General features: G+C 54.8%; 2 protein-coding genes across 2 annotated transcripts; both read right to left on the reverse strand.

Annotated features, from left to right (window-relative positions):
• Nucleotides 1-267: 267 nt before the first annotated feature.
• MRM1 (mitochondrial rRNA methyltransferase 1) lies at nucleotides 268-7,304 on the reverse strand. Its single transcript, XM_041726048.1, has 5 exons — nucleotides 5,914-7,304; nucleotides 5,627-5,720; nucleotides 3,731-3,863; nucleotides 3,527-3,646; nucleotides 268-3,312 (listed from the first exon to the last, which is right to left on the reverse strand). Exons 1-5 carry the CDS (start codon nucleotides 6,822-6,824, stop codon nucleotides 3,161-3,163), a joined length of 1,410 nt encoding a protein of 469 aa, XP_041581982.1. The 5' UTR covers nucleotides 6,825-7,304; the 3' UTR covers nucleotides 268-3,160.
• A 142-nt stretch (nucleotides 7,305-7,446) lies between these two features.
• On the reverse strand, nucleotides 7,447-15,677 carry DHRS11 (dehydrogenase/reductase 11). Its single transcript, XM_041726049.1, has 7 exons — nucleotides 15,441-15,677; nucleotides 12,595-12,804; nucleotides 9,707-9,801; nucleotides 9,183-9,312; nucleotides 8,498-8,590; nucleotides 8,230-8,295; nucleotides 7,447-8,105 (listed from the first exon to the last, which is right to left on the reverse strand). The coding sequence occupies exons 1-7, from the start codon at nucleotides 15,627-15,629 to the stop codon at nucleotides 8,064-8,066; spliced, it is 825 nt and encodes a 274-aa protein (XP_041581983.1). The 5' UTR covers nucleotides 15,630-15,677; the 3' UTR covers nucleotides 7,447-8,063.
• Nucleotides 15,678-15,936: the final 259 nt, after the last annotated feature.

Genomic DNA, 15,936 nt, shown 5'->3' on the forward strand with positions numbered 1-15,936 from the left:
TATTATGAAGACTTGGCTCACGTGATTATAAGACTGGCATGTCCCAGCTCTGCAGGGTTGAGGGAGCAAGCTGGAAGCCCGGGAGAGCTGATGACACAGTTCCCATCTGAAGGCCACCAGCAGGCTCAAGACCAGAAAAGAGCCCATGTTTCGGTTCCAAAAGGCAGGAAGAATTCTTATCAGGGGAGTGTCAGTCTTCCCCCCGCCACCCCCTTCAGGCCTTTGATTGAGGCCTGCCCACACTGGAAAGGGCGCTCTCTCCCTTACTCAGTATACCAATTTAAAGTTTATTAGTGATCTATTTATTAATAATCTCTACACCCAACGTGGGGCTCGAACTTACAACCCCAAGGTCAAGAGTCACATGTTCTTCAGACTGAGCCAGCCAGGCGCCCCTCAGTCTACCAATTTAAATGTTCATCTCATCCAAAAAACACCTTCACAGAAACACTTGGAATAAGGTTTGGCCAAATAGCTGGGTATCCCATGGCCCAGGCAACTTGATACCTAAACTGAGCTGTTACAGCCACGTCTGTATTATCACATGCTAGTCCTGGGGTGCGCAACACTTAGGTTTACAGAATGTTTTTGCTGATACTCTCTTTTTATTCTTACAAATCCTTGTCGGGGAGCGGGTACTGGGGCAGGTGCTGAAGGCACTGTCCCTATTTTACAGATGAGGAGGCTGGGAAGCTATCCAGGCCAAAAGCTGTGGAGCCAGGGCTGGATGCAGCACCTTCTAAGAACCTTTAGGCACAGATGAAAGGTTAACTGGCCCAAGCTTTCAGACATGCACTCAAAAGCGTGGGTGTGGGGACACCTGGGTGGCTCAGTGGTTGAGCATCTGCCTTTGGCTCACGGTGTGATCCTGGGGTCCTGAGATCGAGTCCCGCACTGGGCTCTCCACAGGGAGCCTGCTTCTCCCTCTGCCTCTGTGTTGCTCATGAGTAAATAAATAAGATCTTAAAAAAAAAAAAAAGCACAGGTGTGAATGATTTAGAAGCGGTTTTTTGGACATGAGAACGTGGTTTCAAAGACCAGTGATTCTCGAACCTGGTGACACAGTGGCGTCAACTGGGGAGCCCTAAGAAACATGGGACCGGTCTCCTTCCCCAGAGATTCTGATCTAATCAGCTTGATACCTCTGGGCATCTGGAATATTAAAGCTGTTACCACCACCACATACATCCTCAACCCTGATCTATGGAGTTTTATGAAAGGGTTTCTTCTTCTTTCTCTTTTAAAAAGACTTTATTTATTCATGAGAGACAGAGAGAGAGAGAGAGAGAGAGAGAGAAAGGCAGAGACACAGGCTGAGAGAGAAGCAGGCTCCTCACCAGGATCCCAGCCCCCCCGGGATCATGACCTGAGCCAAAGGCAAGACGCTCAACCGCTGAGCCACCCAGGTGTCCCTCTTCCTCTTTCTTGAGAGGAAAAACCTTTAGAGGCATCTTAGACCCTCCTAATGTCTTTCTAAATTGGCATCCCCACCAAAATTCCAAGATCAATTCATTCCAAAGAGAAAAGAGTGGTACTATTTATCGAGCACCACCGTGTGGGAGGCGCCCAGCTCACGTTGCCCTATCGTCCCACAACTTGGAAAGGTAGGATGATCCCCATTCTCCAACGAGGAGATGGGGGCTCCAGTGGGAAAGGAACCTGCCTATGATCACACAGCAATCAGGACTTGAACTTAGGTTGCTGTCCTCCAGATCCATGCTCCAGAGCAGTGCTTCCCAACTAGGGGCAATTGTCTTCCAGGGGACCTTTGGCAATGTCGGGAGGCATTTTTGGTTGTCACAACAAGGGACAGGGGTGCTACTGGCATCCAGTGGGGTAGAAGCCAGGGATGTTGCTGAACATCCTGCACTGCACAGGCCAAGCCGTCACACCAGAAAGCTATCTGGCCCAGGGTGTCACTACTGAGGTCCAGAAACCTTGCTCCAGTGGTTCTCAGCCTGGGCTATGCCTCAGACTCATTTGGGGGGCTTTAAGAATCCTGATACCCAGGCTGCCCCCTGACCATTTACACCAGAGTCTCTGGGGTTGGTCCCCAGTGTTAGTTGTTTTTGAGTTTACCAGATGGTTCCAATGTGCAGCCAGGACTGCTCTAAACTACTTATACTGGGGGCTTCTGCTCCATTTGTGGGGCCCTGTGGGAGGAGGACCAAACCTATCTGGGTTGTACAGTAAACAGCAACACTCTGCTTGACCAGGACTCTGATTCATCAGTTCCTTTCTTGGAGATGCACTGACTAATGAGTGGCTGGTGAGGGGTTCTGGAGGGCCAGTGAGGTAAGAGCTGCTGGCTAATCTTTCCCTCACCTCTCTGGGGGCCACCACCAAGAATCTCCCCCAGGTGGCTGTAAAAGCTTCCAGAAGACTGTGGCTCAAAGAGCGAGGCTGCCACCTAGTGGAGAAATGGGACAGGATGGTCCAGGTGATTTTATTTGATTCTCACAAAGAGCCCTGGGGAGGGAGGTGCCAACAAGGGCTCCAAGGCCCAGAAGGATGGAGCCATGTGCTCAAGGTCCCCACTGGGACAGGGTTTGAGCCTGGATTTGCACCCATCTAGTCCACAAGAGGAACCCGGGCCTTCCTCTACATTCTCACACGGGTTCCAGAGGAGCAGGACCCCTGGACTTGGCTGCCTGATTCCCTTCTTGTCTTCCAGGCAGGGCCCAGGAGCAGAGACCCTCTCTCCCAGCACATCTTAGAGATTTTTTTTTTTTCATCTTAGAGATTATTAACAAGCTGCCCCCTCTAACTATAAGCCCAAAATTAAAATAGGAAACAGCTCTCCTCTGGTCTCTACTACAGAGCTCGCTGCACTCCAAGACAATGGTTAACAAACAGGGGCCTAGGGACACCTAGGCAGCTCAGTGGTTGAGCACCTGCCTACAGCTCAGGGCATGATCCAGGGTCTGAGGATTGCGTCCCATATTGGGCTCCCTGTGAAGAGCTTGTTTCTCCCCCTGTGTGTGTCTCTGTCTTTCTCCGTGTGTCTCTCACGAGTAAATAAATAAAATCTTAAAAAAAAAAAAATACCAGGGGCCTGGTTGCACACTGACGCAAGAGACTTCAGCACATTCAAGCATGTGGGTATGCATGCCCTCCGGCACACACAGCTCAGTCCAAGTCCGCTCCCATTTTGTCTCTCTCATTCTGATCCTGAGGACAGTCCCGGGTGCTGTGCCAGCCCAGGCCCTTCTGATGTGGCTGAAGGTTCCCGGGGGTCTTGGAGCAGGTGTTCCCTCTTCCTCCCCATAGGGAAATCTTTCCTCTGGCAGCAAATGGAGTGAAGAAGAATTCCTGTGCCGATAGACAAAAGGATAAGGGAAAAGGGAAGATAGAGAAGAGGAAGGACCACATGCCAGCCACGCCCTCATCCTACTGCAAGAGGACGCATTTCCCCCATCTGGCACATACAGTGACGGAGACAGAGAAAGCCAGAGAAACTTGCCTGAGGTAGAAGAGCTGCATGTATGTGATCAGAGGGCAGGAGGTTGGGCAACAGTAGACTCACCTGCAGCCACGGAGACATTCAAGGACTCGAGTCCAGGAGGCAGCTGCCGGCCGGGCAGGATGGTAAGGAGTAGCTGGCAGGATGCCTGCACCGCCTGGGACAGACCAGAGCCCTCGTTACCTGCAGGGCACAGAGGGAGAGGGTTAGGGATGCCCCAGCTACACATGTACATCTGGACAAGGAAAAGCAGGGATGTCTACCTACCCAGCACTAGGAGAGTAGGCTGGTCCCAGAGGAACTCCAAGCAGCTAGTGATGGGGATCTCAGAGGATGGGGACATCTCAGGCCTTGGGCAGCCCACCGTGCCAGCCACGAGCCAGCCCTGCTGGGCTTTGGCCTAAAGAGAAGAAATCCAGTTCCGGCTCACCAAACCTTCCTCGGGCAAGGAGCTGGCCTTGCCCATATAGTCAGTTACTCCCTCACTGATCCATCAATTCAGACAATAGTTATTAAGCCCCTAGAACAGGCAGACTCTGTCCTAGGACTTAGGACAGACAGGGCAGAGAACAAAACGGGCTAAAATCCCAGCCATCCGGCGGAAGGGTGATTGAGGAGGGTCTCACTGAGGTGAGCCTGGAGGATAGAGTATTGTGTAGGCTTTTGGGAGAAGAAGAATCTAGGGAGAGATGAGCAAGTGCAAAGGCTGAGAGGCTGCTGCTTATGCGACACGTGTGAGGAATGGTGGCCCCACGGGAAGGGAGCCACTGAGATGGAGAGGGAATAAAAAGCCACCTAAGGCAGGACCTCAAAGGCCACTGAAAGACTCTGGCTTTTATTCTGGGAGAGCTGTATATGTTTTTTTTTTTTTGTTTTTTTTTTTTAAGATTTCATTTATTTATTTGAGAGAGAGAGAGAGAAAGAGCAAGTGTGCACACACAATCAGGGACAGTGGCAGAGGCAGGGGGACAAGCAGACTCCCTGCTGAGCAGGTAACCCAATGCAAGGGTTGATCCCAGGACCCTGAGATCATAACCCAAGCCAAAGGCAGATGGCCAACTGACTGCACCACCCAGGCGCCCTGCAGTAAAGGCTTTGAGCAAAGAAGTAAGATGTTTCAACAGAATCACTCTGCCAGCTATGTAGAGGGCCAACAGGAGACTGGTTAGGACATTTCCACAACACTGCAGGCAAGAGATGATGGTGGCCTGCACCAGGGTGGGAGCTGCAGAGATGGTGAAGATTGCTAGGAACACAAAAATAACTTCAAGGTAAAACTGAAAGAATCTGCTGATAGGTGTGGGCCATAGGCTATGAGAGCAGGAAGAAGGATCAAGGCCACCACAGCTTTGGGCCTAAACAAAGGGATGCAGTTGCCATTGGCTGAGCTGGGTAAGTCTACACAAGGAAGTGCTCAGCTTTGGAAATGTGAAGTTTGAAATGCCCCTCAGACCACAAAAGAAGCTGTTGAATCTGGGCCTCCCGAGTAAGATCCAGGCTAGGATATACATTTGGGAGCCATCCAAGTGTAGATGGTATTTAAAGCCTTGAGACTGGATGAAACTAAGAAATGAACCCAGAATAGAGGAGGGGGCGAATAGTCAGAGGAGTAGCCAAATGCAAAGCAAGACTGCCCCCTTGTGTCCAGCAAGAGAAGCACAGCCGAAGACAGAAACCTGGACCAGGAGAGGGTTTTCCTTCGGTTTACCCCTTCCTGGATATCAAAGTTGTTTGGTGGTGGTGGTTTGTCTGGGTTTTTGGTTTTTTCCTGGGTGGGGGTGGGGGGATGGGGAAGGCATAGATTAGTCCTTGCTCAGAGAGTCTTTCAAGCTGTGCCCCTACTCAGAACACATGACTCCTGCCACCCAGCTTCTCAAAGCTCAGCAAACGTTTACTGAAAACCTACTGAGAGCGAGGCTCTGAGGTACACTAACTAGCCTCCAGGGCAAAGAGCTATGTACGCCTGGGGAAGGCACGAAGTAAAGGGAATGAAGCCAGAAAGTTTCTAACTTCAGATTCTGTTCTACTAAACCCCTTCCTAAAGGGATTTAGAAGGACGCAGGGAACGATCCTACATCCTCCTCTTCCTCCATCAGGTGGCTGCAGAGACTGGGCTTGGTTCCCTTCTGCTCCTTTCCCGACCGCCCCCCTCCACGCCGTTACCTGTAGAAAGCCGGCCAGGTCCTCGGTGGAGAACACGTCCATCACCTCCATAGCCCCTGCGCTGGCCTTGCTGACTACCGGAGTGAGCGGGCAGCTGCAAATGGCCCCATGCTCTGCATTAAGGTGGGTAAACTCAAACCCGGCGCCCTCCCCTCCGCCCCGGCTTCCAAGGGTTAAAGGTGTGAATTCTGACGATGGGAAGCCTTGGCTGAGGGACCCCGGGTCAGGTGCTTAGAGACTCGGCTGCGCCCCAAACCAGGGCACATGGGGACTGAGGGACATCGTGCCTGTTTCTCCCGCTGGTGATGACTTTATCCACTCCGAGGAAGTGAGCAGAACGCAGCACGGCCCCAAGATTCCGGGGATCCTGGAGCCTCTCGAGGACGAGCCACAGCCGCCGGGGGTCGTCGCCCGGCCTCGCCTCTTCGACCTCAGTCCAAGGCCGAGGCTTCAGCGGGCTCACCTCCATGCACACGCCCTGGTGCACCTGATGGCGGCACAGGGCGTCCAGCTTCTGCCGTCTGGGCCGCAGAACTGGGATGTCCCGCGCCTCTGCCTCCCGGAGCAGCTCGGCCCGCTCCCCTTGCAACCCGGATCTGCCGGCCTGGAGCAGGAGCCTGGCCACCCGGCGACGGGCGGCCCGCAAGGCCAGGAGACAAGGGGACAGGCCAAACAGAAGCTCCAGTCTCCCCGAAGACCGCGAGGTCGGCGCCAGGTCATCCAGGAGCAGGCGGCTCAGCTCCTCCCCGCCCGGCCGCTCCCCACGCCGCGCCGCGTGGGAGAAATGACAGGCGAAGAGGCGACCGGGACAACGCCAGGTCGCGCCCCCAACGGCCCCGGGCAGCGACATGGCCAATGGCGCTGCAGCGCTATCAGGAGCGCTCACCCCGCTCCCGAGGCCCCAACACGGATGAGGGGGACGAGCGCCCCGGGCGCCCCGCGGACTCCCCGGGACCAGCGGCCAGCCGCGGCGGCCCCTCCCCCGCCGCCCACGTGGGCCGCCCCGCTTCCGGGTTCGGGCGGCCCGCCCCGGCCCGCCCACGCACTGCGCATGCCCGGCCGCCCGCGCCCGCCCACAGCGCCCCCTGCAGGGCTGGCTGAGCCGCGGCCTTCTCTGTCGCGCTGCCGGCTGCGCCTCCCCTGCCAGCCGCTTCATTCTGCGCCCTTCCAGGTCCCAAGAGGTGTCCGGAGGCCACATTCACCCAGGCCCCGGCAAACGCCACTTTAAGGGCGTGTGTTCAACCGGGTCAGTCGTGGTGACTCCCTCCCCACATCCAGTCCACCGGCCGGTGCAGAAACTTCCGCGTCCAGCCCTTCCTCGGCACCTCCACCAGGCCCGTCGGATCCTCAGGATCCTCTGCAGGATCCCAGCAGCCACTTCCTGTCCCGCGGCGGCTCGGCTCTCTGGGCGCTGTGCCTATCCCTCACCTGCTCACAAGCCACCTGATGCGCTTGGCCCACAGGTGCTGGGCAGACTCCTTGCTCGCACTCAGACCTGCGTGATCCAGGCAGGAGCTTCCTTTTCAGCCCCATCTCACCCCCGCGCTATGTTCTGTGCTGTTGCCACAACACTGGCTGCTCATTCACTTATTCAGCCTCCCACCCTTGTATCCACTGGTGCCCTCTTTCCTGACTGGCAAACTCCTACCAATTTTCAAGACCCAACCCAAACCCACATCTGCTTTCTAAGGTAATCCACACTCCTGGAGCGATGCCCCAAATCTACCCACCTTCCCCATCACCTGGAGGAAATTCTGAGGCACAACTGCCTTGATCACAGAAAAGGAGGAAGAACCTGAAAGACACTCCCAAAGCCAAGGTAGGTTGTTGCAATTTTTCTTTTTTAATTGTCACAGTGAAATTCACTTGGGAGGCAGGCCCTAGTAGTCAGCGGCCATTGTCAGTGTGGAGTGATGACCCCAATAGGAGCCAAGAAGCCAAACCTGGGCTGGAGAACTATGATGGGGGAAGAGAAAGGGCAATGGGGGCAGTAGGGCAGGGAGAGGAAGAAGCCTGGAGCCTTGGATAACCATTCAGATAGAAGGTGAGGGCTTCTCTCTGCCACTTCCTCCCTGAGGGACAGGGCATGGGATGTAAGAAGACAGGGAAAGCCCCCCCTCTGGGCCACAGTCCCTTCCCCAGGTCAAAAGGGAGAGACCAAAGAGAGCAAACAAACACCAAGGAGCCTAAGAAGGGGACCAAGAATGAGTTAACACGTGAAATTATCAGGTATACCACCTCCTCTCCCCAACCCACTGTTCATATTTGTGGTGGAAACAGTCTGATAAGATATAAAAACTTCAAACAAATTTTCTAGCCCCTGGCGGGATAGGGAGAGGAAACAGAATCCAGGAGTCCAGAAATCAACACCTAAAATCCAGAGGCAGGAGCCAAGCCGTGAGGGGTGGGGAGGGAAGGCAGAGGTCCCCACAGGAAGCTAGATCACCTGCTCCGTGGGCCTCATCTGGATGTCTCCGATCTGCTGGAAGGCACAAGGCTTGAGGCAGCCAGGACGTTCTTCCCACCCCCTAAGGCCTCCCTGCGGTCCTCCTCTGAGGATGGCTGGGCTCTTCCAAGGAGTGGGCAGTCAAGGCCAGACTCACCTGGACATGTGGAGGTGTACTGAGGACATAGATGACAGCCTCGGCCACATCCTCAGGCTTGAGACACTGGGGAGCACCAGAGGAAAGGGGTGAAGCGAGGGAAGAACAGACTTCCTACCTCTAACGTCCTCTCCAGCATCCTCATCCCCACCCCAGCCCTCCAGGCGGGGTGACAGGCTGGCTAGAGGGGTGCAGTCTAAAGGCCAGGGTTCCCTCTGCCTTTACATAGGGAGTAAGTGGCTCACCCCATCCCAGGGGGAGGCCCCACCTTTATGCGTTCATAGGTGGCAGCTGCCTTCTCAGGGTCCTTGTCATGGAGTTTGAAGGCGAATTGTGTTTCCACCACTTCTGGAGAGATGCACTGGACCAACAGAGACGGACTGCTCAGGGGCCGAGCAGAGCCCTGCCTCCACCCTAATCAGAGGCCGAGGCTTGGGGGGACAGGATGGAGACCTGGGGCGGGGGGTACTGCTTCACAGTGATGGCCCCCCAGTGTCCAGCAGCCACCTGGTCCTCCTATGGCTGCGATGCTCACAATGACACCTACCACCTTCTGAGCCCTTATCAGGTCAGTGTTTTATGACAGTGCCCCTTAAAACGTTATAACCAAGTAGGTGTCGTCGTCTCCATTTTACAAGTGCGAAGAGTGACAGTTGGAGGGGTCACATGAGCTGCCCAGGGTCACGCGGCCTCCAGGAAAGAGCCCAGAGCCCAGCTTCCAGCCATGCTTTCCCACGCTCCTTGCTTTCTCTCAGCCTCACCCACTGTGTTCCCTTCTGGTCAGCCCCCTCCCACCTCAAAGTCAAGGACCAGGCAGGGGCACGCAAGCAGCAGGAGAGCCCAGGAGCTCTGTGCCCCTCACACTCCTGGCAGCACAGCCTGGACAGTGTGCGTGTGGGGTGGGGAGGGCCTGTGCCTACCCTGTCCCCACCAGGGCCAGGCTGCATCCTCACCGTGGCTCGGATGTGGGTCTGGGCCTCCCGAAGCTCTTGCCTCAGTCCCTCTGTAAGTGCGGTGACGGCATACTTGGTAGCACTATAGAAATGGATCACGGAGTGGGGTGACACTTGGTGACCAGACATGCTGGAGGAAGGAGGAAAGGGGAAAGAAGAGTGAAGCTGCTGAGAGAGCAGCCGCGCCTCCTGCTGCACCAGCCAGCCCCACCGCCTAGATGCCACAGGAAGCCTGCTCAAGGGGACCTCTGGAGGCCATTCTAGGGGCCCACTAAGGTAGCTTTCGTGGTTCAAGCAGCTCCTGCAAGCTCTGCACTCCCCAGAAGTCCACCTAGGGGCTGGCACTTGATAACACTATTCTTTCCCTCACCACAATTGTGCCATCTGGCTGTTAACTGGGTATTAAGTCCCTATTTTACCACCAATGAAACGGATGCTCAAAAAGGTCAAATGAGCTGCAACAGATCACTCAGCTTGGTGGGAGAGTGGTGACCTGAGACGTTGCCCTCTACCACTTGCCTCACCTGCTGATGTTAATGATATGCCCATCATCCACCTTGCGTTCCTTCATGGACTGGTAGGCTTCCCGGGTGCAAATGCTGAGCGCCAGCACATTCACCTGCAGGCCAGGGAAGGCAATGGGGTGTCCCCAGCATGGGCCCATCGGAGCAGGTAATAGAGCCAAAGTACGCCCCCACACCCTGGGAGAGTGGCATTCCAAACAGTGTCCAGGTCCTACCAGAGACCAACAATGGTTCCAGGGTAACTTGCCTCCCCCTAAAACCACAAGCCCCAGGTGACAGCAGTAGTAGCTCTCCTCCCAGGGTGAAATCCCCCCCCCCCCCCCCCGGTTTCTACAAACAGGAATGGAAAACCCCCAAACCCATCCATGATCCTGGATCCTCCCTGTCTTGGCTGTCTCCTCTGCAAACAATAGAATGCCTGCCTTAGAGAACCATCTCCTTTTCTTCCCCAAACACCCTATTCCTCTCTTCTCTGGGTCAGTGTCCCTGGCCCTGCTCACTCTAAAAAAAACCTAAAAATCTTTCCTAAGATTGCTTTAAAAATCTCTCTCCTCAAGCACAGACCCTAGCCTCTCCCCACCCTTCGGAGTACTCTCTACTCCCTTCCTGTCCTCTCCCCTCCCCTGTGACTACAAGCAGAGACGAGACGGCCTGACCTTCCTTCCCCTGCTTTCCATCTACAAGACTAGGTGTGGAGACTCTTTAGAGAGTGGAGTAACTGGTCATAGGATGGCAGAGGAGCTCCCAAGCACATGGGGGTTTTCTGTCTTCCTCGGCCTCTGCCAAAGGTGGCCCCAAGTCCCCACCTTTCATGGAACAAAGGCCTGAAGAAGTATCTCAGCTCTAAAGCTCCTGCCAAGCCCCACCCTTCCCCCATGAGGATAAGCAGAGATAAAGCTTTCAGCAGGTCCTCACTCTCTCTTCCTGAGAGAAGAAACAAGACCTGCCAGGACATTGGATGTTTCTCTTTATCAGGTGTCAGAGCCAGGCATGGGGGACAGAACACTCTCGGTGTGAACCTGCCTCAGCACACATGGCAGAAGGGCACGAGAAGCTTTGAGCCCTGTTTCTGGTCCTCTCGGTAATGTATGTTTGTGAGGCAGAGAACTCAAATCTGAGGACAGATGGAGTAGGAGAAACAGGTCCCCTAGGACCAAGGGAGTTGATTCTCCTAAGTCTGGTGGTATGGGGTGGCTGGAGATGTCTCAGAAGACAATCCTAATAGGATTTTATAATGCTGAATGAAGCTGAAAGGGTCTTAAAGATTTGAGATAAGTGCCTCATTTTACAGATGAGGAAGTTGAGGTCCAGGTTTAGAGACTCACTTAACTGCAGGTGAGGACCGCAACTCAGACCTCTCAGAAAGCTTTCTGGGGATAGGGGATAGTGCTTCATTCTCATGGTTCATTGTTTCAGTGTTCATTGTTCATTTCTAGGCCCAAGCACCATTTAGGTGCCAAGTCAATTGTGGGGAAAGATGGATCCCCATGGACACACAGCTTTTAATTTCTCGGGATACTTTTATACCCTAATATTGCCCCATAATATAGTCTATAAGTTGAAAACCCATGTCCTGAAGGCTGTGTTTGGTCTATACAAAATTTTAAAACACTTTTAGTTCACTCCCAATGTGTACTGGGAGGTTTCATTCACTCCACAAATACTGAGCATCTACTGAATATCTATTATGGGCAGAGAATAAGCCAGACAAAAATCCTTGCCTTGGGAGCACCTGAGTGGCTTAGTGGTTGAGCATCTGCCTTTGGCTCGAGTTGTGATCCCAGGACTCAGGTTCTGCCCACGTTGGGCACCCTGCTCAGTGGGGAGTCTGCTTCTCCCTCTCCCTCTGCCCCTCCCTCCTGCTCATGCTCTCACTCACTCTCTCTGTCTCTCTCAAATGAATAAAAAAAATTGTTATTAAAAAAATCTTTGCCCTTGGGCAGTCCTGGTGGCCCAGGGGTTTAGCACCACCTTCAGCCCAGGGTGTGATCCTGGAGACCTGGGATCGAGTCCCGCGTCAGGCTCCCTGCATGGAGCCTGCTTCTCCCTCTGCCTGTGTCTCCGCCTCTCTCTCTCTCTCTCTCTCTCTCTCTCTCTCTCTCTCTCTCTGTGTGTCTCATGAATAAATAAAATCTTAAAAAAAAAAATCCTTGCCCTTGGAGCAGAGGTTTTGGTCAATGGGAGGGGTGGGATGTCACATAAAAACCCAGGCTCTCTGCTCCTCTCAAAGAAATCATTGATCTGACCACACTGGACCCACACTGCACTAGGGTCAAGATGCTGGACTTCAGCAGCCACCCTTGTACTTGGCCGTGTGCTCCCCCATTGACAGCAGACTCCATCTGACCTACCTCACTCATTTAGGCATTTACCTGGCCCCAGGAGAGTTTGTGGCCCTAGACATCAATGATATAGGTGTGTTCACCCCAGTTAAATGTGGCAAGACTGGAGCTCAAAGAGGGTGGCCGGCCACCTGCTTGAAGCCACACAGTGACTGACAGGGCTTAATGAGAATCTCATCTCCTGTCTCTTGGCTCCTTTGCTTCTGAAAGACCACATTCCCAAGCATGTAGCGTGGTACTGACACACAGGGGCATTCAATAAACAGCAGTTCTCTCCCTACCAGTCTTTCTTCCAGGAGAAAGAAATCAGCCTGGACTTTAAAAACGGCCCCTTTTGGGGGCTCAAAGGAAAGAACAGAAAAGATGTGGCCATTCATATCACTGTGCCTTTGGTAGAGAAAGAAACAAGGGTAGAGTCAAAGTGCCCCAGGTAGGAACCCAAAGCACCCTCTGCTTTGCTGTCCTACCCCAAGCCGCACCCTGGTTCACAGAGCCCTGGCTCCCCACTCTCCTCCCAAGCCCTCCATCCAAGCCAGCAGCCCTTACGTTGAACATGTCCTTCCAGCCGCTGGTACTGCCTGAGAGCAGGGTGTCAGGCCGGGCTAAGCCAGCATTATTGATGCAGATGTCTATACCGCTATGCTGAGAGCGGACGGCTGAGAACATGGAGAGGATGTCCTCCTCGCTGGACAGGTCACATCTGTGGGGGATCAAAGTCCCAGGATAGCCTGCACTCTTACATTCAGCAGCCAGCTCCTATGGAACCCAACAGGGAGCTAACTGGGGTGAGCTGCTCACTCCCACACCTTCCCACCCAAGACAGTCTTCCTCCACTGTCACTCCTCAGAGAACTCTCTCCTTTGGTAGCCACCTTCCAGCCACGTAGATATTGGGGCTACTTGTCCTCTTTGGTCAAAATCCAGGAGATGATGAGCATTCCCTGAGTGAGGGGGGCCCAGGGGAGTTGAGATCGTCAATGGAGGAACCTCATGATAAACTCGAGTTTTTGGTTTCGAGAAGGGAAAAGGGAGCCAGGGGTCCTAGACAGTGTGGTCTCTCTTCGTTCTGCCTCTCCTCAAGCAGGAGCCCTTCTCTGCTCACAGGTAAGCTGCATCTCTCACCCCACTCCTTGTGTCCTCCACCAGTACCAGGAGTCACTGAGCTGGTTACTCAGGGATTCTCTCCTCTCCTGTTGCCTCATCCAGTCCCTACCAGAGGGCCTATGTCTGAACTGTCACCTTCCCTCCACAGAGTGCAGCCAGCTGGCTTTCAGATTGAGCCCAACTGCCAGTCTCCCCTCGCCCTACCTATAAAGACAGGTGAGGAAGTCAAGACAGATTCTTTTCCTCTGTCCCACAGTGTACTGTCCTCTACCCCTAAACTTCTCGGGTTATGATAAGACAAGTCAGGTGGCAGGTGACACCGGGCAGCCCCAATGTATCAACACGGACCTCAGGACGCTGAGGAGCCCTGAGACAGACAGACCCGAGAAGGCAGAGCCACTGCGAGGTGGCTGTGAGGGACGCAGACATTCAGAAGCAGGAAGAAACCAAGCCATGTGGCCTTGGAGGCCAGAGACTGGGCACCTGAGGCTCGTGAAGGTGACTATACATGTGTGGGAGGGAGAGCGTTAGGGGGTAGGAGGTGCCCTAGAGGAAGGCCAACTTGGACACCAACTGCCCTGGCCTTGAACCCCTTCTTCCCCAAATCAAGATGGGAATAAAGGGTTGGATCAGGGGACCTAGAGATTTTTTCTGCTTTAACTTCCCAAGAGTTCAAAAGGTATAGTCCTTTGGGACTTCGAAAGCCCCCTTTACCCCATTTCATCTACTCACAGCCACAGGACAGGGCTTCTCTCTGTTGGAGGCCAGAACTCAAACTCTGTTTTAATATCAATAAACACAAATATGGCAGGGATCCTCCCTTCCCCTGGCATACAACTTCTCCCTTCCACCTCCAGACTCAAATCCCCACAGGAAAACCAAATTGGAGGACTTGGGGACATAGAGCTCCCTGACATTGCCTTCTCATGTCCCACCTGTCCTCATCTATCCTCAGAAATGACCTGAAATTATGTCTATCCCCTCCCAGCACAGGCATTTCCCCCTCACTAAAGGAGTCATCCTGGGGCTGGATGAGTAGCCTGAAGATCCCCGTGGAGCTCAGGGACCCCTTTCCTGGCTAGTTTGCATTGGCAGGGGATAGTGGTGGGGAGTAGGAAGAGAAGGCAACAATGGCTTTAGAATTAAGGAATCCATGGGTCTAAACCCTGGTCTGATGGTCTAGGCCCAAGGCTGGGGCTGGGCCCTGAGCTCCTCAGGACAGGAGAAACGGAGGGGTGGAGTAGGGCAAGGATATAGCTGGGTGACCTTGGGACTATCTAGATAGCTATAAAGTGTACCTTTGGCCAGCAGCAGGGAAGGGGACAGCCCTCCTTCGGTACACCTTCTCCCTTTGTCCCCACCCAAAGCCTCCTTATGTTGGGACTTTGACCAATGGTGAAGATAAAGCCCTGCAGCTAAGCACTAGCCCAAACCCCGAGAGTGATCTTGCCAGGAACAAATCCAAAGATGACCTATGATGGAAATTTCTCGTCGTCTTCCTTCCTGTTACAACATGGCCAACTTCATTTCATTTTACTCTGGGCTCTTGTTGCTCACATCTTGGGGCTCCCAACCCCAGGTTAAGAAAAAAATAAGAAGTTTCGGTTCCACATTGCTTTGTCTCCTCAGGGCTCACATATTCCATGCCCTATTTCACCTACTCAGTCCCACCTAGGACAGTGAAATTGGAGAAAGGTCTATCTGTAAATATCCCACTGGGGTCGGGGTTAACCCTCAAATTTGGGAGTGAGTCTCTTCTGGAAAGCTCCACTCCCACCCCAACCACATCTTCAGTCCTGGGTAAAAAAGTATCCTGATCAAAAACCTGTAGCCCCTGTTCATCGGGCTGGCCAGTCACTTCGCTTGGCTTTGTGGGCAAGGAGGTCTGGGGACTAGAGGGAGAAATCCAGTAGCCAACTTAGCCACTGAGGCCAGTAAGTTTTCTTTCCGTCTCCCTAGCTGCCTAGCTAGCCCTGATCTCTGGCTTCCCCTTTCCTCAGCCTACCTGGGCAGGTAGGTAGGCAGGGAGAAAGATGCCAAGGAGTCAGAGAACTGGTACACTGCAGTAGAGGCTGTCAGGAGTAGGAGCTCCTTAAAAGACGGGACTTTATAACAGGTAAGACAGAGGCCTGTCCTACTAGGCATCCGTCCCTCCCCCTCTGACCCCCTTGCAAATGGCCTTAGGGTGGCGGACAGGGGAGGACAGGTTCACCCCGCCTCCCCCACCCAGACCCGACCCGGCTGGAAACGACGCCTCCCAGAACGACCCTCCTCCCGGCGGGGACTTACCTCGATGTTGCCCACGGTGCGGGCACAACCCACTACCTTCAGTCCCTGCTGGACCAGGGCCCGGGCCACGGCCGCGCCGATGCCCCCCGAAGCTCCCGTCACCAGGGCCAGCCGGTCACGCCACCGCTCCATGCCAGCCCTGGCAGTGGTCCCGAGCCGCCCGCCCACCTCGCTCCACGAGCCGGACATTTGGATCGCGGAGCCCCGCCCCGGGTCGCTGGGGCTCGGCCGCTCTCCGGGCCCCGCCCCGAGCCTCGCCCGAACCCGCCTCCCTTCCGCCCGGCCCCCGGCTGCGGCCCCACCCTCCGCTCCCCGGCGACCCGCCTCCTCCCAGCGGGAGGCCCGCCCTGGCCTGGCCGCCCCGCCCCCGCCGCCGCCCCGCCCCCGCCGCCGCCCCGCCCCCGCGCCGGCCGGCCCCGCCCCTGCCTGGCGGGAGCTGGGAAACCGCGCTTCCCGCCGCGCTGCCCGGCGTGGGGGGGCCGCGGGATGTCGCGGG

This window comes from Vulpes lagopus, chromosome 12 (assembly GCF_018345385.1).
Source record: "Vulpes lagopus strain Blue_001 chromosome 12, ASM1834538v1, whole genome shotgun sequence".
In the NCBI taxonomy this organism is placed as follows: domain Eukaryota; kingdom Metazoa; phylum Chordata; class Mammalia; order Carnivora; family Canidae; genus Vulpes; species Vulpes lagopus.